General features: G+C 37.9%; 1 protein-coding gene across 7 annotated transcripts; it reads right to left on the bottom strand.

The window, feature by feature from the left end:
• Positions 1-329: 329 nt before the first annotated feature.
• On the bottom strand, positions 330-25,742 carry SGOL1 (shugoshin-like 1 (S. pombe)). Of its 7 annotated transcripts, XM_011933734.1 has the most exons (9): positions 25,415-25,742; positions 23,394-23,542; positions 23,113-23,312; positions 18,070-18,146; positions 16,094-16,152; positions 13,457-14,263; positions 10,310-10,499; positions 9,986-10,077; positions 330-534 (listed from the first exon to the last, which is right to left on the bottom strand). In XM_011933734.1, exons 2-9 carry the CDS (start codon positions 23,533-23,535, stop codon positions 467-469), a joined length of 1,635 nt encoding a protein of 544 aa, XP_011789124.1. In that variant the 5' UTR covers positions 23,536-23,542; positions 25,415-25,742; the 3' UTR covers positions 330-466. The 7 variants fall into 7 exon arrangements, with proteins under 7 accessions (XP_011789124.1, XP_011789127.1, XP_011789125.1 ...); XM_011933737.1 differs by lacking the exon at positions 330-534 and having other exon boundaries at positions 8,734-10,077; positions 14,213-14,263; XM_011933735.1 differs by lacking the exon at positions 330-534 and having other exon boundaries at positions 8,734-10,077.
• Positions 25,743-26,430: the final 688 nt, after the last annotated feature.

Genomic DNA, 26,430 nt, shown 5'->3' on the forward strand with positions numbered 1-26,430 from the left:
TAAAAAATCATCTAGGAAATGGGATTGGAGACTTTCGCTTACACAATATGGAAGACTAAGATAACTTAAAAACTTTGACCCCTGAAAACACCTGGAAATGGTAGGTAAAATGCAATACATTTGAGGGCATAGCAGAGCTTACAAGAAAGAAAAGGCAATCTCCAAGTGACACAACCAACAGGAAACTTAAAAGGGGTTCAATACATGTACTGATTCCTTGGTCACCCTGGGAAAGTTGCTATCTCTAATTAAAGGGCTTAGGTTTTAATACGTATGTAGGCTGAGTGAAATAGACTGTCAACACCCCTCCATTTCTCCCCCCACACATAAAGCTAGAATCTATTAAAGGTCTGCATACATTAGTGAACGCATGGACTAAAAAAGTTTTCTAAGGATGTGAAGCCCCTGGACTTTACCTCAAGCAGATTTGGGTTTCCAGTTTTCATTCCCTACAGTCTGGGAATCTCTAAACAAATTCCCAAACATAATATGAAATAAAAATTGCTTCTTTGGCAGGTGATACCTCCAGGGCTCCTGGTAAAAGCAAACACAAAATCAGTCTACACAGATGTTTCTACAACCTAGTCCACAGATTTTTTTCAGGAGGAAAAATAAGTTCCATGAAGGATGAGCTCACAATAAAAACTTAGAAAATATGTGAGCAAATAATTGAAAGTCAGCAGATACAACAAATACCAGAATTAGAGTGCTGATAATTGCTAAAAATAGAGAACAAAACATTAAGTGACAGGTTAAATAGGCTGATATAACCAAGGATAGAATGAGTGAACTGGAAGATAGAACTGACGAAATGATACAGAAAGAATGTAGCTAAAGAGATGGAAAATATGAAAAAGGAGTTAAGAGACACAGGTTATAAACAATGTGAATTCCATCAGGGCAGAATATTGGTTTTGGTCATTGAGGCATCCCAAGGGCCTAGAACAAGGTCTAGCACAGTTGTTCCTGACTATTATTAGTTAAATCAAAGCCCAACAATTATGAGATATTGCATAAGGAGAGAATGGGAAAAAGGCAACATTCAACAAGCCAATAATTTTTCATAATAAAAAGCATGAATATTTATAACCATGGTGAATCCTAAGCAGGATAAATTATTGACTTCCACTTCTGCCTATGAAGTCCTCTACTATGGGACTTGTTCAGCCACTATAAGCAAAAAGGATGGAAAATATTAATCAACTTTTTCAGAAATTGTGCAATAGCTAGTAAAAGATTATGATTCCCGAGAGAAGGAAAATAAGCAGTGAGCCCCATGTTCTTCCTATATTTCTTCCCAAGGTAGTTTCAGAATTGTGAGACAAGGAGTGAGAATCCAGAGTCCAGTAATATCACTGAGTTGAAGAGACAGACTGAAGTTTGGAGAGGCCGCAAATGTAGAATTTGCTAGCAGAGTAATAGACAGGAAAGAGCTATGCAGAGAAAGAGCTCCAGAATTCTGTCTCCTGAGTGTTGATTGAATACGAATCCATTCATGTGTAGGATGAAACTTCATGTAACTATGGAAAGAACTGCAGGGTAAAGAACAATTGCAGGGAGTTGTGAGCCAAACAACACTCAAAAGTAATACTTTGAACAGGCTTGGGAATCATTCAAGCAACCAGCAGCCAGAATGGATAGACCTTGTTGAATAAATGGGACATTCAGTGAAGACCCTAGATGCTTCACATCTTTGTACTGGGGGTAAGTGAGCATAGAGTGAAAGCTCCCATAGATCTGCCCCAAAAAACTTAAAAGCAAGCCTAATAAACATGAAGCTGATCTCTAACAGACTTAATTGCCTGACAAAACAAAGTTAACTCTTTAAAGGAATACAAGAAGATATAGCTTATACAAATGTAAAACTCCCAATGTACAGTATCCAATTTAAAAAGTTACAAGATATACAAGGCAGGAAAGTATAATAAATGACTAAAACAAAAATAAGCCAATAAAAGTTGATCCAGAAATGACAGAGTTAATGGAATCGGTGGATAGAGGTGTTAAAATAGTTATTCTGAACATTATAAACATGCTCTAGAATATGAAACATGAATACAATAGACAAATAAAATATATATATAAAATAAAGAACCAAATGGAATTTCTAGAGGTAAAAAAAAAGAAAATACAGTATCATGACAGAAAAAATACACTGGATAGGATTAATACACGATTTAAAAAAGCAGAAGAAACTATCCAAAATGCAGCCCAGAGGGAAGAAAAGACTAAAAATCACAATCACAAGAGATTTAGAAAATAGTCTAAATGACAACATATAAAAATTTGTAGGGTGCAGCTAATAGAGTACTTAAAGGAAAACTTACAGAATTAAAAATACTCATATTAAAATAAGAGAAGTCTTAATTCATAGTACCTTAAGAAGTTAGGAAAGGGCAAATTAAATCCAAAGTAGAAGGAAGAATGTCAAAGAGTAGGAATCAGTGAAATAGAGAATGAATAAAAAAGAGATACATCAATGAAACTCAAAACTGGTTCTTTGAAAGTCATAAACTTCTATTTAGATTGATCAAGAAGAAAGCACAAATAATCCCTTTTCCTGTTTGGACAAAAGAGCGTAGCTTGCTGCCAGCATGCGTTTAATTTTACATAAATATGCTCTTAGAGACTGAAGCAAATCTGACTGATTTTCAATGTGAAAATAAAAAATAAAAAGTTTTCTTGGCGTTATTTCTAACAGAACTAACATCAGAGTTGTCTGAATCATCAGAATCGTCTATTTCGGAAAAACTGGGTTCATCAAATGAATCTTCGACCAACAACTGTTCAAGAATGATGTTAACATCACACATAGGATTGCTTCGTTTTCTAGAATTTGACATTTTCAGGTTTTGAGAGTTACTACATTTTCTAAATGGAAATATAGTACTACTATAAACAGAATGCTATATATAGAATATCTTTTGTTTCCAAAGTCAATATACTAGAGTGATGGAAAAACAATTAAGAGCGAGATTATTTTGTGGCAAAGTTATCTTTGGGTAAACGCTGCAGCCACAAGTGCTGCCAGTGAATATTCCTGTGGCAAATGGGAAAAAGGTTATCAATATCAGGAATGAAAGAAAGGAGGATAACTAGAGCTCTTACATGCAAGACAAAAAATACAAGGGAATATTATGAATAAAATCTCAAACAATTTGATAACTTAGATGAACAAAATCCTTGTATAACACAAACTAGCAAAACTGTCTAAAGAAATAGAAAATCTAAACATCTCTACATCAACTTTAAAAATGAATTCATAACTTAAAACGTTTCTACAAACAAAAGTCCTAGCGCAAATAGTCTCACTAGTGTGTCAAATATTCAAGAAAGGAGTAGTATCAATCTACACAAACTCTTTCAGAAAACAGAGGAGGTGGAAGGACTTGTGAACCCCTTTTATGAGGCTAGTATTATTACCCTGATAACCAAAACTAGAAAAAATTTTAAAAACCATAAGAAAACCATAGACCAGTAACTCTCACAAACATAGATACGAAGGTCTTTAACAAAATATTAACAAAATTCAGCAACATACAAAAATGATGTTATGACTGAGTGATAGATTTATCCCATTAACTCAAGGTTGGTTTAACATGGGAAATCCATTAATTTAACTCACCATATTAAGAGAATAAAAGAGAAAAAAAAATCTCAATAAAGTAGCTGACAAAGTTCAACAGTCACTCAAGATTAAAAAAAAAGGAAAAAAACCTCCCAGCAAAGAAAGAATACAAGGAAATGTCTTCAGTCTGAGATAGGTTATTAGTGATCACTTACAGCTAATATCACAGTAATGCCCTAGGACCAAATGCTTCCTCCCAAAGTCGAGAAAAAGGCAAAGACAAGGGCTCTTCTCACCCCTATTCAACATTATGGAGGAAGTTCTAGTAGTGCAGTAAAGCAAGAAAAGATATGCAAAACAGAAAGACAGAAGTAAATTGCCTTTATATGTAGACTTTAAGATCATGTACAAAAAAAATCCTAATGGAACTGCAAAAAATGGTGGTAGAACTAGTGAGTGAATTTAGCAAAGTCTAGGTATGAAAATCAATTGTATTCCATAAACTAGCAGCAAAATAACTGAAAATTAAAAATAATACATTTATAACAAGTCAAGAATATGAGTTGCTAAGGGACAAACTAACAAAATATGAAGAAAAATTAGAATGATTAGACTTCTCAACAACAAAATCAAGTCTGTAAGAAAATTAGTAACTGTTAACCTATACCTCAGGAATGAGGGCAAAATTAAATTCATTTTAAGGGAAACACAGAATTTGACCATTATCAAAATGACATAAAGAAAAAGTAGAGTAGTTTCTTAGTTCATTTGTGTTGCTATAAAGGAATACCCGAAGCTGGATAATTTATAAAGAAAAAATGTTTATTTGGCTTACAATTCTGGTGGCTGGAAGATTGGGCATGAGGTGAAAGTCTCAGGCTGCTTCCACTCATGGTGGAAGGCAAAGGGGAGCTGGCATGTGCAGAGATCACATGGAAAGGAAGCAAGAGAGAAGTAGCACCAGTCTCTTTTAAACAACCAGCTGTCTTGGGAACTAATCGAGTGAGAGCTTACTTATCTCCTCCTCCCAGTGAGGCCATTAATTCATTCAGGAGGGACCTGTTCCCATGACCCAAACACCTGCCATTAGACCCACCAGCAACACTGGGGATCAGATTTCAACATGGGATTTGGAGAAACCAAATTGTAGCAGATAGAAAGCAAAAAAAAAAAAAATTCAATAAAAGTAAAATTATAGCAGTTATCACAATACATGTACATTTACAACCCCCAAGGGAGAAAAATTAAGAAAAACTAAGAACAGATTCAAGAATTAGAGAACCTCTAAGACTTATAATCATTAAAAAACTAGTACAAAATTTCCCCATTAAAGCTTAGAAAGATAAGATAGTTTTGGTGTCAAGTTCACCAAACTCTCAATAGGTACAATTTGTTCCCACAGATACCAAAAGTACAAGGTGTATACAAGAAATTATATAGGCAAATTTTAGTCATGATCATAGATACAAAAACTCCTAAACAAAATGTTGGCCGGGCGTGGTGGCTCACGCCTGTAATCCCAGCACTTTGGGAGGCCGAGACACGCGGATCACTTGGTGTCAGGGGTTTGAGAACAGCCTGGCTAACATGGTGAAACCCCGACTCTACTAAAAATACAAAAATTAGCTGGGCATGGTGGGCACACGCCTGTAATCCCAGTTACTTGGGAGGCTGAGACAGGAGAATCGCTGGAACCTAGGAGGTGGAGGTTGAGGTGAGCTGAGATTGCGCCACTGCACTCTAGCCTGGCTGACAGAGCGAGACTCCTCTCAAAAAAAAAAAAAAGTTAGCAAACAAATCCTACCTATGCATTAAAAGAATTATGACTTAGAAGAAAACAGAAGGAAAAAAATAGACAAATTGGATTTAATCAAATTTCAGAACTATTGTACATCAAAGGACACTATCAACAGAGTAAAAAGGCAACCCACAGAATGGGGGAGGACATTTGGAAATCACGTATCTGATAAGGGACTAATATCTAATATATATACAGACTAAAACACAACAACGAAAAATAGCCTATTGGATTTGAATAGACATTTCTTCAAAGATACACAAATTTAAATGTTCATTGATGGATAAAGAAAATATGTATACATACAATGAGATATTACTCAACCTTAAAAAGGAATAAAGTTTTGATACATGCTATAACATGGATGAACCTTGAGGTTATTATGCTAAGTTAAATAAGCCAGACGCAAAAGGACAAATATCCTATGATTCCACTTCTGTTAGTTACCTGAAACAGTCAAATTCATAGAGATAGAAAGTAAAAGTAGTGGTTACCAGAGATTGGGAGAGAGAGGAGAAGGCAGAGTGATTGTTTAATGGGTACAGAGTTTTAGTTTGGAAAGAAGAAAAAGTTCTGGAAAAGGGTGCACAATCATGTGAATGTACTTAATGCTACTGAACTTTACAAATAAAATGATCAAAATGGCCAGGTGTGGTGGCTCATGCCTGTAATCCTCCTAGCACTTTGGGAGGCTGAGATGGGAGAATTGCTTGAGGCCAGGAGTTTAAGACTGGCCTAGGAAACACAAACAGTCTCCAGCTCTACCAAAAAAAAAAAAAATTTAGCCAAGTGCAGTGGTGCACACTTGTAGTCCTAGGTTAAGGGGATCCTTTGAACCCAGGAGTTTGAGGCTACAGTGAGCTATGATTGGCCTGGGTGACAGTCTGGGTGACAGAGTGAGAATAAAAAAAAAAAAAACTTAAAAACATCAAAAGATAAATTCTATGTACATCTACCACCTCCACCAACATACAAAAAATTGTGACTACACAATATACCCAGCACAAAGCTAAACAAAGCAATGGAAAGAAGCCCATTCTATGACAAAGCTAGGAATATTCAGCAGTGGGGAAAGAAGACATTAGTCAATGAATTCTGCTGGGACAACTGGTTATCCTCACGGGAAAAAATAAAATTAGATCCCTGGTACTCAAAATAAATGCCATATGGTTTAAAGACCTTAAAGTGAAAAACAAAACTGTACAAATTTTAGACAAAATCTTAAGGAAGAAGGTGGTGGAGGATACTAATATTTCAAGCTTCTAAATATCAAAGGGAATTAATTATAAGCAAGGTATAAAAAGGGGCAGAGATTGAAGAAAGATATTTAGAATACATGTAAACAGAAAAAAGGACTAGTATGTAGACTATATAAAAAATCCATAGTTTTACATTCTAGTAGAAAAGCAGGGAAAAGGTATAATAATTCATAAAGGAAGAAATGAGAATAAGAAACACTTGAATTCTCATAAGTAATTAAATCAATGAGATACAAGTTCATAGTAATTAAAACAGAGAGAGAAATAATTTCATACTTCCTGGCTTGGCTAATTTCAATGTCTAATAAAACTAAGTGATCGACAGCGTGTGGTGTTATTGGAACTTAGAAATTGCTGTTAGGACAGTGATAGACTCCTTATAACAGAATTGGTGCAACCACTGTAGGAAGTAATTTCCTACAGTTCAATATACTCTACAACCGAGCAACTCCACTTCTAGGTATTAACTTTATAGAAAGTTAAGCACTTTAAGTTAAGTGTACAAAGATGCAGAATGTTCACTGCAGCACTAATTTGTAAATAATAAAGTGGAAATGAATTGTGTCTGAAAAGAAGAAATGAGTATGTCTGATTTATATAATAAACTGTACAATGATGAAAATAATCTACATCTGCCAACATGGATAAATCTCAAAAACAATGCTGAAAGTCAGTTGTAAAATGATATGTACAATATAACATTCATATAAAATGTTAAGATATAAAATAATACTTAAAAGCCTATGGATAAATATGACAAGATTATAGGAACATTAAAAATACAAACACTTTAACACTGATTTTAGGATAATGATTAACTCTTGGGATGAAGGGAAGGGAAGGATCAAAGCTAGATCAGAGTGTCAGAGCAGAATGATCTTTAAGGCAAAATTAAAGTACTCAATGGTCTAGAGCAGGAGTTGGCAAACTTTTTTGGTAAAGACCAGAAAGTAAATATTTTAGGACTGTAGGCCAAGAGGCAAACTCAAGAATATAATGTAGGTACTTTACTGGGGTTCAAAGTTAGTGCTTCTATCACTAAAATTGATTTCAAGTGTTTGCTTTTTTTTTTTTTTTCAACTATTTAAAAATGTAAAAACTATTCTTAGCTTATAGACCATCCGGAAGCAGGTGGTGTGCTAGATTTGGCCCATGGTCCAACTGAACTTTCTGTGATGATGGAAATGTTCAGTATTTCCTCAATTGTCTAATATAGCCACATGTAGCTACTGATCACTTTAAAGGTGGTTACAGGGATTGAGAAACTAACCTTTTTTTTTTTTAAAGACATTGTCTCACTCTGTTGCCCAGGCTGGAGTGCAGTGGCGCGATCTCGGCTCACTGCAAGCTCTGCCTCCCGGGTTCACGCCATTCTCCTGCCTCAGCTTCCCGAGTAGCTGGGACTACAGGCGGCCCCCCCCACGCCCGTCTAGTTTTTTGTATTTTTAGTAGAGACGGGGTTTCACCGTGTTAGCCAGGATGGTCTCGATCTCCTGACCTCGTGATCCGCGCACCTCGGCCTCCCAAAGTGCTGGGATTACAGGTGTGTGCCACCGCGCCCAGCAGAGAAACTGACTTTTTAACTGTCCGTAGTCTTAGTTTAAGATAGCGACTCTAGTGTTTCCACGAATTTAAAGAATAAGAATAAAGGGAGTAGTAAGAAAAAAACTGAAAAATTAAGAGACTGTGATGGGAAACTAGGGTATATGAATCAGTGATGAGGGGGCTAGAAAAATTGGGGATGATGAAAAGGATTTCGGCTCTGACTGACGTAGAATACAGAAAGATAGGGAGATAACAGCCAAGAAAATCTGAGATAACAGGATTAGAATGGTCCCCCCATAAAATTATAATTTGTTAATCATGAACTGGGAGATTACATAGAGAAAAGTTGGGAGAGAGAAGTGTTAGGTTGAAAGTATGGAGGGGAAGCTGAGAGTTTCACAGCAATGTCTACTGAAAATACTAAGGATTAACTCACCTAGATCACACCCCCGACCCCAAAAAAGAGAATACCAAGGGGAGGGGAGAGGAAATGTCCAAGGATGAGAATAGTGAAGACAGAGAGATATTCTATTTTTGATATTTAAAGAATAGAAGGAAAGCAGTCACTATCTTATACAAGCTTTATTGCTCTTGAAAAATGAATAACCTACAAAGTTTTAAAATTTAAAGAGGTATATACAAATATAGACATCAAACTTTCTGAACTGAACTAATTCCCTTTCGTTGGCTGATCAAAAATATGCAAAAACCCTAAATATTCACACATTTAATCTTTGAGATTTCGGACTCAATAAGGAGCTATCCTGAAAGTACATGACATTTGTAATTTTACTGAGGCATCACTCTGAACATACAATTAGAGCTTGGGGTTCAGAACTAGTCACTTACCTAGTCCCTGGGCCTAAAAAACAATTAATTTCTCTAGTCATTTTTCCATATACATTTTATCTGAAAAATTAAATACAACAGTGGTATGAGGAATTCATCAACAACTTAGGGTGTACCCTACTGTAAATATCAAAAATTTATTCTACTCAAATACTACACAGAGTTTCAAAAGATCCACAATAATTTATTTTACTTAAATACTGTACTGAAGGGTTTCAAAAGATCTGTTTAGAAAATCATTCACTTTAGTATCCCCCACTTAAGGGAAAAATAGAGATGCCAGAAGCTTATAATGAAAATATCTTAATTTGAGTAATCATTATTCATTTCTAAAATGTTTGTATAAGATATATTTTGGGCCGGGCGCAGTGGTTCATGCCTGTAATCCCAGCACTTTGGGAGGCTGAAGCGGGCAGATCACCTGAGGTTGGGAGTTCAAGACCAACCTGACCAACATGGAGAAACCCTGTCTCTACTCAAAAAACAAAATTAGCCTGGCGTGGTGGCGCATGCCTGTACTCCCAGCTAGTCGGGAGTCTGAGGCTGGAGAATAGCTTGAACCTGGGAGGCAGAGGTTGCAGTGAACTGAGATCACGCCACTGCACTCCAGCCTGGGCAACAAGAATGAATTTCTGTCTCCAAAAAAACAACAACAAAAAAAGATATATTTTGACTAACATTAAGAGGTTTAGACAGCATAAGAAATCGGTATGATGATAATGCTTAAGTTCAGTTATTTATATTCAAAGGAAAAAACAGATTTATTAAAGTTTTAATACAAAACATCCCATTTGAAGCATAGTTCTGAAGAAATGTTTATGAGCTAGGTCCTGTCAAGAGAATATTCTATGGCAATGGCTCACTCTGTTTGTGTACTCTTACAGATCCTCTCCTGAAGCAACAGAAAGAGGTGTAGATTGAATTTAAACAATATCCATCAAAACCTTCATTGTATTTGTTTCATACTTTTTTTAGAATGTCTCAAATCCTTTTTCTGCTTGAAAATAGGAGAATTCAAAAAGCACAAATCTGTAAAAGGGTCCCCTCTTCTCAGTTTCCTGTAAGAGTAAAAAGAGATCTCAGGCATAACATAAGCATCCCAATATTAACTTACTCCTCAGTATCAAGTTATGGTAAAATACACCGATTTTAAATGTTCTCACTTCAGTTTTTTAAAATCAAATGTTTTTATTTCAGAAAAAACTCATTGAACAAAGCTCCATAACCTTATTCCGTCGACATGTACGACATGTATCATTAAAAATAAGTTCCCACAAACCAAATACTTACGAAGCGAGGGTGGGCTCCTTATAGTTCACGCTGACTGTGCACCTACGTTTAGGCAGAACCACTGCTGGGTTTTCTTTGTTCTTTTTTGGAGAAAGAGAAAGCCTTCCGATTTTCACAACAGGATACAAGGAGACATTGGTGATATCCTTCAGTTTAAGATGAGGTGACTGGTGAGTTTCAGGTGGTGTACCTACAAAACAATTTTTACTGAATGATTTAAAAAAAAACCCACACAGGAACTAAAATTGTACTCAATTTTATATATCTTAACTGTATACAAAATCCAGCATTTAATAATAGAATTTTTTTTTAGATGGGCTCTCATTGTGTTGCCCAGGCTGAAGTGCAGTGGTGTGATCTCAGCTCATTGCAACCTCCATCTCCTGGTCTCAAGCAATCCTCCTGCTTCAGTCTTCTGAGGAGCTGGGACTACAGGTGTGCACCACCATGCACGGCCGATAACGGATTTGTTTCTTTTTTAGCTTTTTCATCATTTTTTCCTCTTCCTTTCAAACCAGTGTTGAAATATTAATTATAACAGAACACTTCACTAAAACTTAAAATTCTTCTAGGATAGCTTGGGCATAATAAGTTAGTTTAACCATGGAATTTCATTTTAGTCATACCTTGCTATTTGGAATCAAGTCCTCTCTCTTTCAATACCAAGGTTTTTATCAAGTCTCTTCCTAGAATCTTATAAAGCCGCTAAAACTCCTTCTACTAAACAAATGAGAATTCTAAATAACAGCTTCTGTGTAAACCAGGAGACAAACTAGCATGTTAAAAAGTTACTCAGTTTTTTTCCCATCATAAACATCCAAGTATACTTTGGAGCTACACCTATATTGGAAGGCAAATGTCCAACACATAGTAAAGACACTGCAAAACAATCTCCTCAAATAGCTTTAAAAAGCAAACTGTATGCCCAAAAAAGTAAACTATAACCGTGAAATGACTGTATACTAAGAGCCATATGCACAGTGTTATCTGGTTTTTATAGTCTGTCCTTTTTGTTGCCACATAAATACATTGTCCTGTATTAATTATTCCAACTTGCAGTTTGAGAAATATATCTTATGGAACAATATCAGATCGGTTGCTACATTCTGGAAAAATGCTTCTCAAACTTTAATGTGTATATGAATCCACAGGAGGACTTCTTAATGGCCAGGCACGGTGGCTCACGCCTGTAGTCCCAGCACTTTGGGAGATCCAAGGTTGAGTTTCAGGTCAGCCTAACCAACATGGAGAAACCCTGTCTCTACTAAAAATACAAAATTAGCCGGGCGTGGTGGCACATGCCTGTAATCCCAGCTACTTGGGAGTCTGAGGCAGGAGAATAGCTTGAACCCAGGAGGTGGAGGTTGGGATGAGCTGAGATCGTGCCACTGCACTGTAGCCTGGGCAACAAGAGCGAAACTCTGTCTCAAAAAACAAACAAACAAACAAAAAAACCACAAAGATGCAGATTCTGACTCCAGGGTATGGGATATGGCCTGAGATTCTGCATTTCTAAGAAGAGGTCTAGGGATCAAACTCTGAGTAATACTATTTTAGAGTATATTTTTTTCTTTTAAAAATGTATTCTTTATGGATTTTATGTATTTTTATGCATACAGGCTCACACACCTATAATCCCAGCAAACTCCTTGAGGCCAAGGCAGGAGGACTGCTTGAGCCCAGGAATTTGAGACCACCCTGGCAACACAGTGAGACCTCTTCTTTACAAAAAGTCAAAAAAAAAAGAAAAAAAAAATTAGCCAGGTGTGATGGCGTATGCCTATAGTCCCGGGTACTGGGGAGGCTGAGGTGGAAGAATCACTTGAGCCTGGGAGGTTGAGACTGCATTGAGCCATGACAGTGACAGTGCCCTCCAGCCTGGGTGATAGAGCAAGACCCTGTCTCAATCAAAAAGTGAACAACAACCAAAAAATCCCAACTTCTTCTGGACATTTGCAAATGTACACAAAGATGGCAATAACAGTATAATAAACTCTGAGTTACCTAGGTTCAATAATTATCAACACTCTGCCAATCTTGTTTGATTTTTGTTTTTTTTGAGACTGAGTTTTGCTCGTTGCCCAGACTGGAGCACAATGGCATGGTCTCGGCTCACTGCAACCTCTGTCTCCTGGGTGCAAGCGATTCTCCTGCCTCAGCCTCCCAGGTAGCTGGGATTACAGGTGCATATCACCAAGCCCAGCTCATTTTTTTGTATTTTTAGTGGAGATGGGGTTTCACCATGTTGGCCAGGCTGGTCTCGAACTCCTGATCTCAGGTCATCCGCCTACCTCGGCCCCCAAAGTGCTGGGATTACAGGCATGAGCCAACCCGCCCAGCCTACAGTATATTTTTTAAGAAGATACTTGCCTGCTACCACTGACTAGCCGATTTAGAAAGTTGGTTCGGTTTTTAAGGTTTTAATCTCCTTATAAACAAAATAAGCATCATAACACCTATACTTCACAGAATTGTTCTGAGGATCAAATAAAATGATATAACAATATTTTGAAAATGATACAACTTGACTATGTATGTTAGTTTTACTTGTATTAACTAAACTTGCCAAATGAGAATCTTTGTGGACAGGTGCAGGTTGTATTATGAACATTTGAACTATGCCTACTTTTGATCTCATAAAATATTTTCTGAGCCAGTTTTTAGAGATGTTGTACAAAAGAATACTAAGCCTATCAATTGAGGAAATCTTCACTAACTAGAAGATTATTTAAAATCATGGTTCCTGTCAAATTTAATACAAAACAAGGCCATTAAAAATAACAAGCCACTGGATTCAAATTTGATTTCACTTTCAAGGGGATACTTCAGGTAAGTGTATAAAAGCTACTTTAATTCAACCTAACTCCACAAAAGAGTCCCTCTGTCCTCTTGGGAGTCCTCATTTACTGAAAATAAAAATTCTGTCTCCACAACAAGCAATCTCTGAATTAGGTCAGAGCAATACAACTGTGATTTCCACACCCAGCCCCACACTGTTTAATCAGACCATAACTTCCCCCAAAGAGAGACAGATGGTAAGTCTCCAACCTCCACCAGAGAAACAGATGGTAAGTATAGTATATAAGCATCAGGAGTGATCATTTATCACAAACATTAAAAACACAGGTAAACAAGTAGATCACTTACTAGTAGGAGTTTTTGTTGGCTTAGAACCTTCCGTCTCATTTTCATCTGTATATTTCAGCCCTCTTTTAGCTAGAGGCCTGGTGACTGGTCTTGTATCTGAATCACTGGTGGGATTCTGAATATACTTGCAAGTGGGCAAATAGAGGTCATCGGAATCATCTCCTGAACCACTTGATTCACAGAGGCTCACTTCAGACTCATTGTTTTCTTCTCTATTAGAGTCATTGCTCATTTTTTGTCGGAAAGGAGTAAGATGAACACCCTCTTCCAAATTAAAATTGTAAGCATCATTGGAACTGACAGATTTGTGCATTTTCTTTTTGGAAACAGTTCTTTTATTTTCACTTTTATTCTGTTTATATTTTGACATAGATTTTGATTTTCTCCTGTTAGCTTTTCTTTTCTCTTCTCTTTTTCTTTCTCGTGTATCTTTTTGCTTACTTTTAGTTTGTTCAGATTTAGATTCTAAAATGTCTTCTTTTGTTTTAGTAAACGTTCCTGGATGCATCAGCTTTGAAAGTGATAAGTTAGCTTGGTCCTTGCTCCATTGACAAACATTGTGTTGTACATTTTCAGGCATGTTTACTAGTGGGTCTAAAAATCCAACTCTTTCGAATTCAAAAGACTTCCCCGCCAAATGACTGGTTTCAAAATCATCCAAGCTATCAAACTGACATACACTGTTACAATGTTTCTTTAAACTGCTACGGACAGATACAGTTCTAGGTAAGACATTATCAGTGGACTTAGCTTCACCTGAATCAAAATCAAATCCCAGTGTGTCTTGAGGAATAGTAGGTATCTGATCTGAGAATTTAAAAAGTAAATGAGACAAATAGTTTGACTTTGTGGAAAATTGAATTTCAAGAACTTTAGAATTCAAAGTAAAAAACTGAATGACCAAAAAGTCATTCTGTACTTTTCCTACATTATAAAATCTGTAAATAAAAATCTGGGGAACTAAAATATTACCATCTATTTACTTGTCAGTGATCAACTGATGGCTTATATCTGACATGTGAAAGAATCTTGTACAGGTTCAGTATCCCTAATCTGAAAATCTGAAATCCAAAACTTTTCCAGTGCAGTCATGATGCTCCAAGGAAATGCTAACTGGAGGGTTTTGGATTTCAGATTTTCAAATTAGGGATGATGAACTGATATAATGTAAATATTCCAAAATTTAAAAAATAAATCCAAAACACTTCTGGTCCCAAGCATTTTGAATAAGGGACACTCAATCTTTATAATCTTTAAAAATATTATAGGCCAGGCACAGTGGCTCACGCCTGTAATCCCAGCACTTTGGGAGGCTGAGGCAGGCGGATCACGAGGTCAGGAGATGGAGACCATCCTGGCTAACACGGTGAAACTCTGTCTCTACCAAAAAAAATATATATATAAAAAATTAGCCGGGCATGGTGGCGGGCAACGGTAGTCCCAGCTACTCGGGAGGCTGAGGCAGGAGAATGGCGTGAACCCAGGAGGTGGAGCTTATAGTGAGCTGAGATCGCGCCACTGCACTCTAAGCCTGGGCAACAGAGCGAGACTCCGTCTAAAAAAAAAAAAATTATAACAGGATTTTATGTGCTCTTAGTTTAAAGAAAATGAATATGTTTCACTGAGTACAGATTCAGAGAAGTACAACCGCATATTCCAGAGTGGGACAAACGAGAAAGTGGGAGTTAAGTTGTTCTTTGAAAAATAAATAAGATTTGGATAACTAGAAAGCTTCTCAGGTAAGAAATATAATCTGGGCCGGGCGCGGTGGCTCAGGCCTGTAATTCCAGCACTTTGGGAGGCCGAGACGGGCGGATCACGAGGTCAGGAGATCGAGACCATCCTGGCTAACACGGTGAAACCCCGTCTCTACTAAAAAATACAAAAAACTAGCCGGGCGATGTGGCAGCCGCCTGTAGCTACTTGGGAGGCTGAGGCAGGAGAATGGCATAAACCTGGGAGGCGGAGCTTGCAGTGAGCTGAGATCCGGCCACTGCACTCCAGCCTGGATGTCAGAGCGAGACTCCGTCTCCAAAAAAAAAAAAAAAAAAAAAAAAGAAATATAATCTGTATAATCCGTATTTTAAGGAAAAGTGAGGCTATGTCCGGTTTTGCTTATTCAAATACTATCCCTTCTTCGAAGCTTAGTTCAAGTGGAGGAGACTGACATTTGAGAACACAGATATATCAATTTAAAAGTAGTAAGAAGGAGATGGCTTTGGAGTTCAACTTTGATTTTAAATACTAGCTCTTAACATCTAGACTTCTTCATGTGAGATACTTTACCTTCTTGAGTTCCTACAAAACGGGACTAACGTACTTATATTCCTAGGTTGTTGTGAGGGTTGGGTGAGATTATGCATGTAAAATGCCTAACATAGAGCTTGACACATAGTAGCAATCAGTAAATTGCTGCCATAGTTATAGCCAAAGTTTCAGATTACAGATTTGACATAATAAATATATTTTAAAACTCTATTACTCTGTGTAAAATAAACAGATTTCCTTTGAGCAGAATACCAGATGAACAAATTTAAAAAGTTTAGAAAAAAAGAATTAGAGAAATTTACTTGTATTATTTGTTCTCAAAGACCTTATCTTGCCCTTAATAATATTTTTGGATTTTCACTTGATTACCTTCTATTTGAAATGATTCTCCTTGTCCTGGGAGTTCAGTTTCTTCAAGAGGAATTTGCCTTAGAAAATACCAATGAAAAAACAGAAATTTAACGATTATGTAATAAAAACAAATTCAGTATTTTCCTAATTTTTCTTTCCTTTAGTATCATTTCATAACTCGATTTCAAATCAATACATCTATTCTGTATCAAAGGAAACCAAAGGACACTTATGCTGATTACAGGGAGATTGATTTGTTATGACTGACATTCAACTCCCACTTGAAGAACTAACCTATCAAGTTGGATAGTTCCACCTGAAAACATGTTATATAACTCAATTTCATTTAACTAAGGAAACAGCCAATGATAATTCATTTGTAAAATGTTTTTTAAAAAATGTAGTTTGACCACTCTTTAGGAGCCTGCTTTACCATTAGCAGAGCTATGATTTGTTTGTAATATATGCTTTTATGGTGTTTAACTATTGAACTCTTCTGAAGTTAACATTGTTTATTTTCTTTAAAAATGTTGGCTGGCCGGGGACGGTGGCTCAAGCCTGTAATCCCAGCACTTTGGGAGGCCGAGACGGGCGGATCACGAGGTCAGGAGATCGAGACCATCCTGGCTAACACGGTGAAACCCCGTCTCTACTAAAAACTACAAAAAACTAGCCGGGTGAGGTGGCGGCGCCTGTAGTCCCAGCTACCCGGGAGGCTGAGGCAGGAGAATGGCATGAACCCGGGAGGCGGAGCTTGCAGTGAGCTGAGATCCGGCCACAGCACTCCAGCCCGGGTGACAGAGCGAGACTCCGTCTCAAAAAAAAAAAAAAAAAAATGTTGTTCTTTAGTTCATGAAACTTGAACTGTTCTTTATACTCTAACACTATTACTGGCAGTTTCATTCCAATTGTAATTTTATTGTTTATTCTCTGTAGAGAATTTTCCACTTTAGACATTAAACAGATTTAGGGAATGGCTGTGGTAACTAATAACTACTTTAGAAAACTTCTACAAACTCGATTACCTTATCTTACTTTTTGCCCACAACATAAGTTTGTCAGATCTTAAAGTCCAACAGTTTAAGAACTACTAATGATTAAAAGTAATCTACAGCAATAGAAATCATCTTAGTGGTTACTTCTGTGGAGAAGGGGATGGACTTGAAAGGCATACGAAAGAACTGTCCATGGCAGTAGTTCTCCTCCAAGGGCAATTATGCTCTCCAGGGAACATGTGGCAATATCTGAAGTCATTTTTTGTTCTTCTGAGGAATGTTACTGGGATTCATTGGGTGGAGGCTATGGATGCTACTAAACATCCCATCATGCACAGATAGCCATCTATAACAAAGAATTATCTGGCCCAAAATGTTAATAGTAAAAACACTATGTCTTCATTGACATTTTTGTTCCACGATATATACATTAGTCAAACTCATCAAACTGTGTAACTGTGATCTGTGCATTTTACTGTTTATAATTAAAGCTTAATAATTCATAAACAAATAAAGTACATTTGATCCAAGAGAAGGGGACGAGGGTATAGGGGATCTAGAAAAATGAACTGGATCAGCGAGACAATGGGACAACTGTGTTAAATATGATGTTTTATTTATTTATTTATTTATTTCCCAAACCAGACTATTTATAGGGCTGGCAAAACACCTCATTTCAATAGCTAATCCTTCTTAGAATAAAAACATGGTACAAAGAAAAGTATGACTGAAGGAAAGTATGAAGTAGAATTAAAAATTCTGGTAAGGCTTCTTTTTCCTAGGCATCAAAAAAGGAGTGAAATATGAGAAAAAGGGGTTTAGCTTGGCTATATGTGATAGAATTTCAACACATCAAATTCTCTTAAATATATTCTCAGCAGAGAAAGCATCAGACTACAAATATAAGAGTTGACATGATGCACATTTCCTTTCATAAATGAATCACAGAATTAAATCTTTCTTAGTATTAATAATCATAATAAAGAATTTGATACTAACGGTAAATCCTTCACAAATAAATTTCTGGAGTTGTCATCACTACCGGGGTCCGTTCCAGAGGAACATATTTCCTGGTTCTGTTAATGTATTGAAACAAAACACTGTTATAACTGAAGTATTCATAAGAAAGCATTAATTTATTCAACAACATGCACTTGTTGACAGTCTACCATGGTGCCATGCCATAGTTCTAGGAACTGAGTCCATAAGAGCTCAAAAGCAGAGTAAGTCTTATCCTCTTAAAGCTTACATTCTAGTGCAGGGAAATAAAATTTTAAAAAGAGAAGATATATGTACAAAATTTCAGATTGTGGTAAGTGCCATGAAGGAAATACCCAGGGTGAGGTGATAGAGAGTAACTCAGGTTGGATTGCTTTTTTAAATAGAGTGAATCTGATATAAATCAGAAGACTGCAAAGGAGCCAGCCACTGAAAGAGCAGGAGGAAAAGAAGGCATTGGAAACAGCAAATACACACAAGAAAAATCTTGCTGTGTTTAGGAAAGAAAGGCTGTTGTGGCTGGAACATAGTCACTGAGAACAGTAGGAGATATACATGCAGAGGCCACATAATGTAGGGAACCATGAGTTTAGATTTCAGTCTAAGTATGATGGGAAGGTACTTAATATTAAGAAAGGAAGTAAACTGATTTAAGTTTTTGAAAGATCACTCTGAATTAAAAGAGGCCAGGGGTAGAAAGAGTTGAGAGATCATCATAGCATATCTGGCAAGACATGGTATCAGCTAAGATTAGAGTCATGGCTATGGAGGTGAAGCCCAGTGGAAGGCCTTGAGATGACAGGTCAAGCTCAAGGACTGAAAAGGGATGGAGGTGGGAACAATGAGGGAGAGGAAAGCCTCTTGTGGTTTTGGACTAAGCAAATGGGTAGGCTACTTTACTGAGATGAGTAAGACTTATAAAGGAAGGTAGGAAGTATACAGTTTCTTTGGGGGAGGCAAGGGGAAGTTGTGCTTTATATAAGGTTATGTTTGAGATCCCTTATACATCTTTAAGTGGAGATAGCAAATGGTGGCTGTGTGTATACATGTGTATGTGTTTGTTTTTAGATTCTGTACTATAAACTGGGAAGGCATCAGCAGACAGTACATAAAGCTATGACAAGGCATAAGATGAGTCTACAACAACTGGCATGTATTCATTTTTTGAAATAAAAGTCTTGCTTTGTCACCCAAGCTGAAGTGTAGTGGTGCTATCATAGCTCACTGCAGCCTTTAACCCCTGGGCACACGTGATCCTCCTACCTCAGCTTCCCATGTAGCTGGGACTACAGGTGCATGCCACCACAACTGGCTAATTTTTATTTTTTATTTTGTAGAGATGGGAGTCTCGCTGTGTTGCCCAGGCTGGTCTTGAACTCCTGGGTTCAAGTGATCCTCTCACCTCAGCCTCCCAAAGTGCTCAGATTACAGGCATGAATCAATGTGCCTGGCCAAGAATTGACATTTAAAGGTAGAATGAGGAAGAAATCAGCAAAAGAGACCGGCATGGAACAGTCAGAAAGGTAGAATAAAAACCAGGGGAGCATAATATCATGAAAACGAATAGATCAAAGTATGTCAAGTAAAGAGTGGTCCCTGTTTTACATATTATTACTGCAAGGTCAAGAAGAAAGAGAAGTTACCACTGAATTTGGTAACATGGAGGTTTTGGTGACCTTGACATGCAGTGACAACAGAATGGTAAGGATAAAATCTAGATTCAGAGTGGCTGCAGGCCGGGTGTGGTACCTCATGCCTGTAATCCTAGCATTTAGAGAGACTGAAGCAGGGGGATTACTTGAACCCAGGAGGTCAAGACCAACCTGGGCAACACAGTGAGGTGGTCTCTACAAAAAAATTTTTAAAAATTATCTGGGCGTGGTGGTGCTCCAGCTATTCAAGAGACTGAGGTTTGGAGGAGCACTTGAGCCTGGGAGGTCAAGGCTGCAGTAAGCCATGATTAGGCCACTGCACTTCAGTCTAGGCAACGGAGTGAGATCCTGTCTCAAAGAAAAAAAAAAGAGTCATTTCAAATGTGAATGGAAGCTGAGGAAGTGAAGAATATACTGTTTTCTTTTAAAAAGTTCTGCTGTGAAGGGAAGCAAACAAATGAGGAGATAAAGAAATATGAGACAAGGAGAGGTTTCATTACTTTCTTCCTCTCTAAGGTTGAGAGATACGAAAGCACATCTTTATGATGACTGAAATGATCCAGTGGAGAGGGGGATATGTGGAAGAGAGAACAATCTTCCAGGAATAAAGTTGCAGAGGAGGTGAGAAGAGAAAATCTGATGCATGGGCTAGGGAGAGGCTGGGGGTAGTGCTTGCCTTTAGCAGGAACAGGGGCCATTCTGCCACTGTAACAAGAGGGAAGATGAAGAACCTAAGTATGGAGGTGGATTTGTAGATCTCTGTTATGAAGATGACAATTCTCACTCAATTCCCAAGAAGCCAATTCTAATTTAATTATCTTCTGAAATTTGATGAACATATGTTGACATTATAATAAATAGGCTAAAAATGTTCATTAAAAACAAAACAACCAGAAATTTAATCCCATTAAAAGCTTTCAGCCAGCTGTGGTGGCTCATGCCTGTAATCCCAGCACAGTGGGAGGCCAAGGCTGGAGGATTGCTTGAGACCAGGAGTTCAAGACCAGCCTGGGCAACATGGCAAGATCCTGTCTCTGGCAAAAAAAAAAAAAAAAAAATTAACCAGGTGTGGCAGTGCACGCCCATAGTCCCACCTACTCAGGAGGCTGAGATAGGAAGATCGTTTGAACCTGGGAGGTGAAGGCTGAGTGTGCGTGAGCCTGGGAGGTGAAAGCTGCAGTGAGCTGTGATCACACCACTGCACCCCAGGCTGGGCAAGAGTGAGACTCTGTCCCCCCCAACCTACCCCGGCCAAAGACAAAAACTTTAAATTTGACATCAATGTAGCTAATGTTCTGAAACAAACATTAATGCAGGTAAAAAAAAAAAAAAAATTAAACAAAAAACAAAAAAAACTAAAAAAAAAGCAATAAAAAAATCTATAAAATTAGGGAACAAAAAGGCTGTTAAAAATTACTTAAACGTTAACTATTGCTAGGCTAGGCAAGAAAACATTCTTGTAAAATTCTTACATTTTAAGCTTCTCCATCACTGCTAAATTGATTTGATAAGCACTGAAGCATGGGTGTACAATGAGGTTGAGAATGAGTGACACAAGCAATTAGTATATAGCAGAAAATACAGACGCTGATATTCTAAATGCTAAGAATATATTTGCGTAGCAACTAACAATGTTTTTAATAAATACTCAAAAACCACTGAGTTGCAGTAATAGAATTTTTTCCCAACTGCTTTTGTAATTATCTCATCGAGTATTCGCTTCCTACTAGTTCTGTTTTTCAGCAAAAACTTTGTAAAAGGAGGAGGAAGATTCAAATGCCTTTAGAGGAACTGATTCCCCCTACTAGTTGACTGAACAAGGAAAATACAAAATTAGAAAAGATTACATGCTGGAAAAAGAAAAAAAAAAGGAATCTACCATGCCTAGCACAGTGGCTCATGCCTGTAATTCCAGCACTTTAGGAGGCTGAGGTGGCTCGGTCACTTGAGGCCAGGAGTTCAAGACACCTGACCAACATGGAAAAACCCGTCTCTACTAAAAATATAAAAATTAGCCAGGTGTGGTGGCACATGCCTGTAATCCCAGCTCTCGGGAGGATGAGGCACGAGAATCGCTTGACCCCAGGAGGCAGGGGCTCCAGTGAGCTGAGATGCACTACTGTACTCCAGCCTGGCAACAGAGCAAGACTCTGTCTCAAAAAAAAAAATATATATATATATATATATATATAAACCTCCCATGAAGGTAAAGAAAATATACCTAATATTTATAGAGGCAGTTCTCAAATATACCATATATGTACTTATTGTCTATGTGTATATATACATATATATTACACGTGTCTTAATCACATGGAGAAAAAAATGAGGAATCAATAGGGAGTGAAGAACTTTCACTGACTTCTCCTGTCAATGGAGAAGTGACGTTAATTCCATTTTCAACTACCCGCCCACGTCCTCCCACCCCCAATATCCCTCCCCTAATCATTATGTTCTCACTTTCTTATCTGACCTTCCGGTCTAAGTGCCAACTCAAATGTTTTCACTGGTATAGCGAAGCAATGGCCACTGGGAAGAATTTCAATGTTCTGTACGCCTGACACTCACCACTGCTTTTTTTCTTTCTCTGCCCCATTTCCCTGGCAGTGGCTACTGGAAAAAGGGATAAATAAACTAGCTCATCATTACTTTTTTCATAAGTAATGACACACATTACTGTGTACACAATGATACACAATGGTACAGCAAGACACAAAGAATATCCTAAAGCAAACCTTCTCCATATCTGTTATATTTTGGCTAGCAGGACCATATTTGAATACCTTCTTTACAACCTTAGACAAAAAGAGAATCAGATTGAAACTTTGAGCAGCAAAATGTTTATGATCTTACCTGTCTGGGAGTGAACAGTCTTCTCTACTTAGCCAACAAGCAGGTAAAAACGATTCTCCAAAAAGCATTTAAATACTCCCTATGTCCTAAATAAAGGTAGTTCTTATAAAACCCCACTGGATACAGCAAAACAAAAGGCTAAGGTAAAAGCTAAGATAGCACTGATTAAAACTTTTGGATGAGTCCACTTCAGCTACCACTTTTATATCTTTAGCTTGGTTGCACTATCTTTGACTCACTTAGTTGAACATTCAAATGGACCAGCAATGCAAAAGGCTAAAATTATGTCTTCTGCATCCTATCTTGCTACCTGCTTTAAGAATGAAATAGGCAGGAACAGGCTTCAATCACCTATATGCTTGAAGCTTTCTTAACTGGCCAAATGCAATAGCTGTGCTCTGGAGCACCAAAGAAGGATGTTTTAAACAATTCATGGATAATTGAGCTATCAGTAATTCATTTAAATAAAATAACTGATCTAAACTACTTATTCATGGCTTAACTAAACTAAGAAATTCGGCCTCAGTAATGAAAATACCTGAGCAGGTTCTTCTTCTGTTTGTTGTGATTTAAGTTTTCCTTTCAATGCATATAGCTGGCATGTGAGATAGTAACATTCTTTTCTCAGCTGTAGGATGATATCTTGGGCTTCTCTCACTTTGGATTTTTCATTTTCCAAAGCTAAAACTAACATTTTGTTGTTGTCTTGGTAATTTTTCAGCAGTGTAGAAGTGTTGGCTAAAAGAGGGTAAAAAAATTTATCAGTTATTACATCTAAACTTATAAGTGATATAAAAGGACAACATAAAAATCTCTTACTAATTATTTGGCATGGTGCAGCTATCAAAGACCTGCGTTTGCCAATCTCTGCCAAGTTTTTATTCCTTTTCTCTTTCATTCGCTTCTTTATGTCTTCAAGACTATCTTGAAAGGACTTCTTCAGGCATCTTTCCTTGGCCATCTTTTGCCTAAACAATAAAAAATAATTTTTCTCAGAGAGAATATTATCAAATATAAAACTTTAAAAAACATAGGCTGTTCATAAAGAATGCATTAAATAGACTAAACTGTAGAATTAGCTCAAAGTAGATAGTTAACTAACTTGATAACACAAATTTTCCGCTTTTAAAATCTCATTCATATTTTTGATGTTCTCTCTTCCTCCTCAGGCACTTTATAGAAAAGTTTTATTGAATATAGATTTCCAACCCAAAGATTCCACAATATGCCACTTACTCATTCTTTAACAAATACTCACTGTGGTATATATGCCAGACACTATTGAAAATGCTTATTATTAAATTTTGATGCATTATTTATGCTTCTTAAAGAAAATGTTTAGGACCAACTTTTAGTGCTTAGGCTTACAGCATTAGTTCTGAGGCAATTATATATCTGGGTTTTGTTTTCCAGCTCTTCTTTAATGATTAATTCATCACATTAGGTCATTCAACTATTTTTCCATACTCTTTTAACCTAATTATCGCTTATGATATACACACACTCTCAAGAAAGTCACGGTGATCCTTAGAGGTTTAAACTATGTAGCACCACATACAATTTTATTAGGCTATTGTAACAATTACAGAGCTAGAGCAGGAACTTGGGGAGAAGAACACTCTAGTATTCTCAAAGTATGGCTAAAACTTAGGGCTGTTAACTCCCAGTGAATTATGAACATAACAAATCAGACATTAAATATTGTTGTACATGCAGTTAAACGCTGAGTATTAAATACATAAGTATACTTAATCTTTCAATGTTGCAAGTCAGGTAGGTTTTAGCATGCTACTAAACATGTCAAACCACTTTTCAGAAACATCTTTTACTCTAGATTGCACTTTGAGTATCTTAAAATTGAAAAAAAACTTGTTTCCAATAATAATCTATTCATACAATTTTCACCACAAAGGATATCTTTACCTTCTCTAAGACAGTCAAACATTTTCCTAAACCTTACACTTTCTTATTTTCTCTAGGCCTTATTTTCCTCTATGCAGTGTCTGGAATCTTAAATACAGATATTGTAGATTAAGAACTTTCTACCAAGGTATATACTGGGAGGTTCCTAGCAGAGATAGGATAGCTATTTTTAAAAGCACTAATGGTAAAGGGGTTGTTTTACACAATTAAGTTAGAATTGGAGATGTTTGAGAGTGACACAGATTAAGTTACTGATCTAGTTTAGTTAAGGTATTTTAAAGTTTTCGTTATTACTTTTAATCAAGCTAAAATCACAAAAGAAACTTTCCATATCAAAAGTTTTATATCCTGTCTAAATTAGGCGATGGTGTTAGCAGGGGGTGTGGTAGACAGAAGGAATGAAAACAAAGACAGGCTACAGCGCGAGATGACGGTCTCAGTTTGTAGAGTACTCGCGTGGCGCTCTGGATTCAAAAGAACCTAGCATATTTGATCTCCGTTCATAATTATCCAATCAGTTCTGCTGCGAAGACAGCCAGGTAGGACACTAGTCAGTGCCGGCCTTTTCAGGGTATGTGAGGAAGAGAATGGCCTGGACAAGGAGGACGTCAACGGTATCACGAGGCACAAAGAACTGCTGTCAATTTTCTTGCGTTGAGCCAGGCTTTTAACTACCGTAAAAAGCTTTATTTGCACATCACTTAATCTACACAATTTTGCAAAGTAGGATATTAGGGTCTCCATTTATTAAATATAAGAGGAAGACGGAACATATGAAAGGGCAGATCGAGTGGCTGAACCGCGAAAAGCGCGCGGCCAGTGGGACTCCAGCGCCCGAGCTTTCGGCCACCGAATTTGGAACGGTATTGAGAACCCAAGGGAAGTCAAACACGGATCACTACGCCCTTGTTTCCCACCTTAAAACCTACTTCCTCCTCTTTCAGGAGGAGGAAAGCCGAGGGGAGGTGGGGCTGGCGGAAGTGGGCCCTGCGACCCTCCTGCCGCAGGCGCGTCCAGAACCATACCTTGGCCACTACTTCTGCAAGAGCTATCTTCCTCCTTCTCACATTTCAAGGCTCTTCGAGGCTCTCCCGCGCGAGCCAAGCGCAATGGGCTCTCCAGGACCGTACCACCGTACCCCGTCGCCTGGGACTACCGTCGCCACATTCGAAATTTTCCGCCTCGTTCCTCCATTGGTTGGCTGGGAGGCGGTCACGTGCACCCAACACCAACCGGCGCCGGCAGAGTCCCGCCCCGCCAGGTGACGTCACGTTGCCCAAACTCGCTCACGTCCACATCCGGGCATCCATCGGGCCCGGGGGCGGAGCCGGTGTTTCGGTCTCGGCGACCCGCCGGGACCTTTTTCTCAGAGATGTGGGGATTTTACGGGTGGAGTCACTCCGAAACCTTTAAGACGGCGTGTGATCGGTAGTCCAAAGCTTCCTGTTTCTTCAGTCTGACAGCTTCCAGTGTCCCAGGTTGTGCTCAAAGCCTCGCTGATGTGAGAAGAATCTCTTTGGTTGCCTGTTAAAGCGGTCAGCCAGCTTGCAACTCGGAAGCAGCTTTTAGGGGAATTAAAACCAAAGCAAGGAGCAAATTCTGGATTAAAGAGGTATTAGGGAAACTGCAGATACCTGAAAATTGGAGCTCCATGTTTCTCTTTGCCGGCTACCTCTGGCTCTTTAACTCTTCTCGAGAAATGGCACCAACATCCATCCAGTTACCGACTAGGAGCCTGAGAAATCATCCTTAATGATTCTTTATCCTCTCTTAACCTTTGCCAGTCCAGTCAGTCACACGGTCTTCTCAACTCTACTTTCCAAGTTTCTCTCATGCCCACTTTCCCCCCATCCAGCTTCCAGCCCAATCTTATTCCCAAAATGGCACTAGTACCCACTCTGACCGCAGACTCTACTCCCTATATTCTTCATAG

Source organism: Colobus angolensis, unplaced genomic scaffold (genome assembly GCF_000951035.1).
Source record: "Colobus angolensis palliatus isolate OR3802 unplaced genomic scaffold, Cang.pa_1.0 Scaffold129, whole genome shotgun sequence".
NCBI lineage: Eukaryota > Metazoa > Chordata > Mammalia > Primates > Cercopithecidae > Colobus > Colobus angolensis.

Excerpts from the sequence above, each read along its gene's own strand:
- SGOL1 (XM_011933734.1), bottom strand. The coding sequence starts at position 23,535 with ATGGCCAAGGAAAGATGCCTGAAGAAGTCCTTTCAAGATAGTCTTGAA. Across the intron at positions 23,313-23,393 it reads TGCACCATGCCAAATAATTA|CCAACACTTCTACACTGCTG; the intron begins GTAAGAGATTTT and ends ACCCTCTTTTAG. Across the intron at positions 18,147-23,112 it reads CAGAAGAAGAACCTGCTCAG|AACCAGGAAATATGTTCCTC; the intron begins GTATTTTCATTA and ends ATACATTAACAG.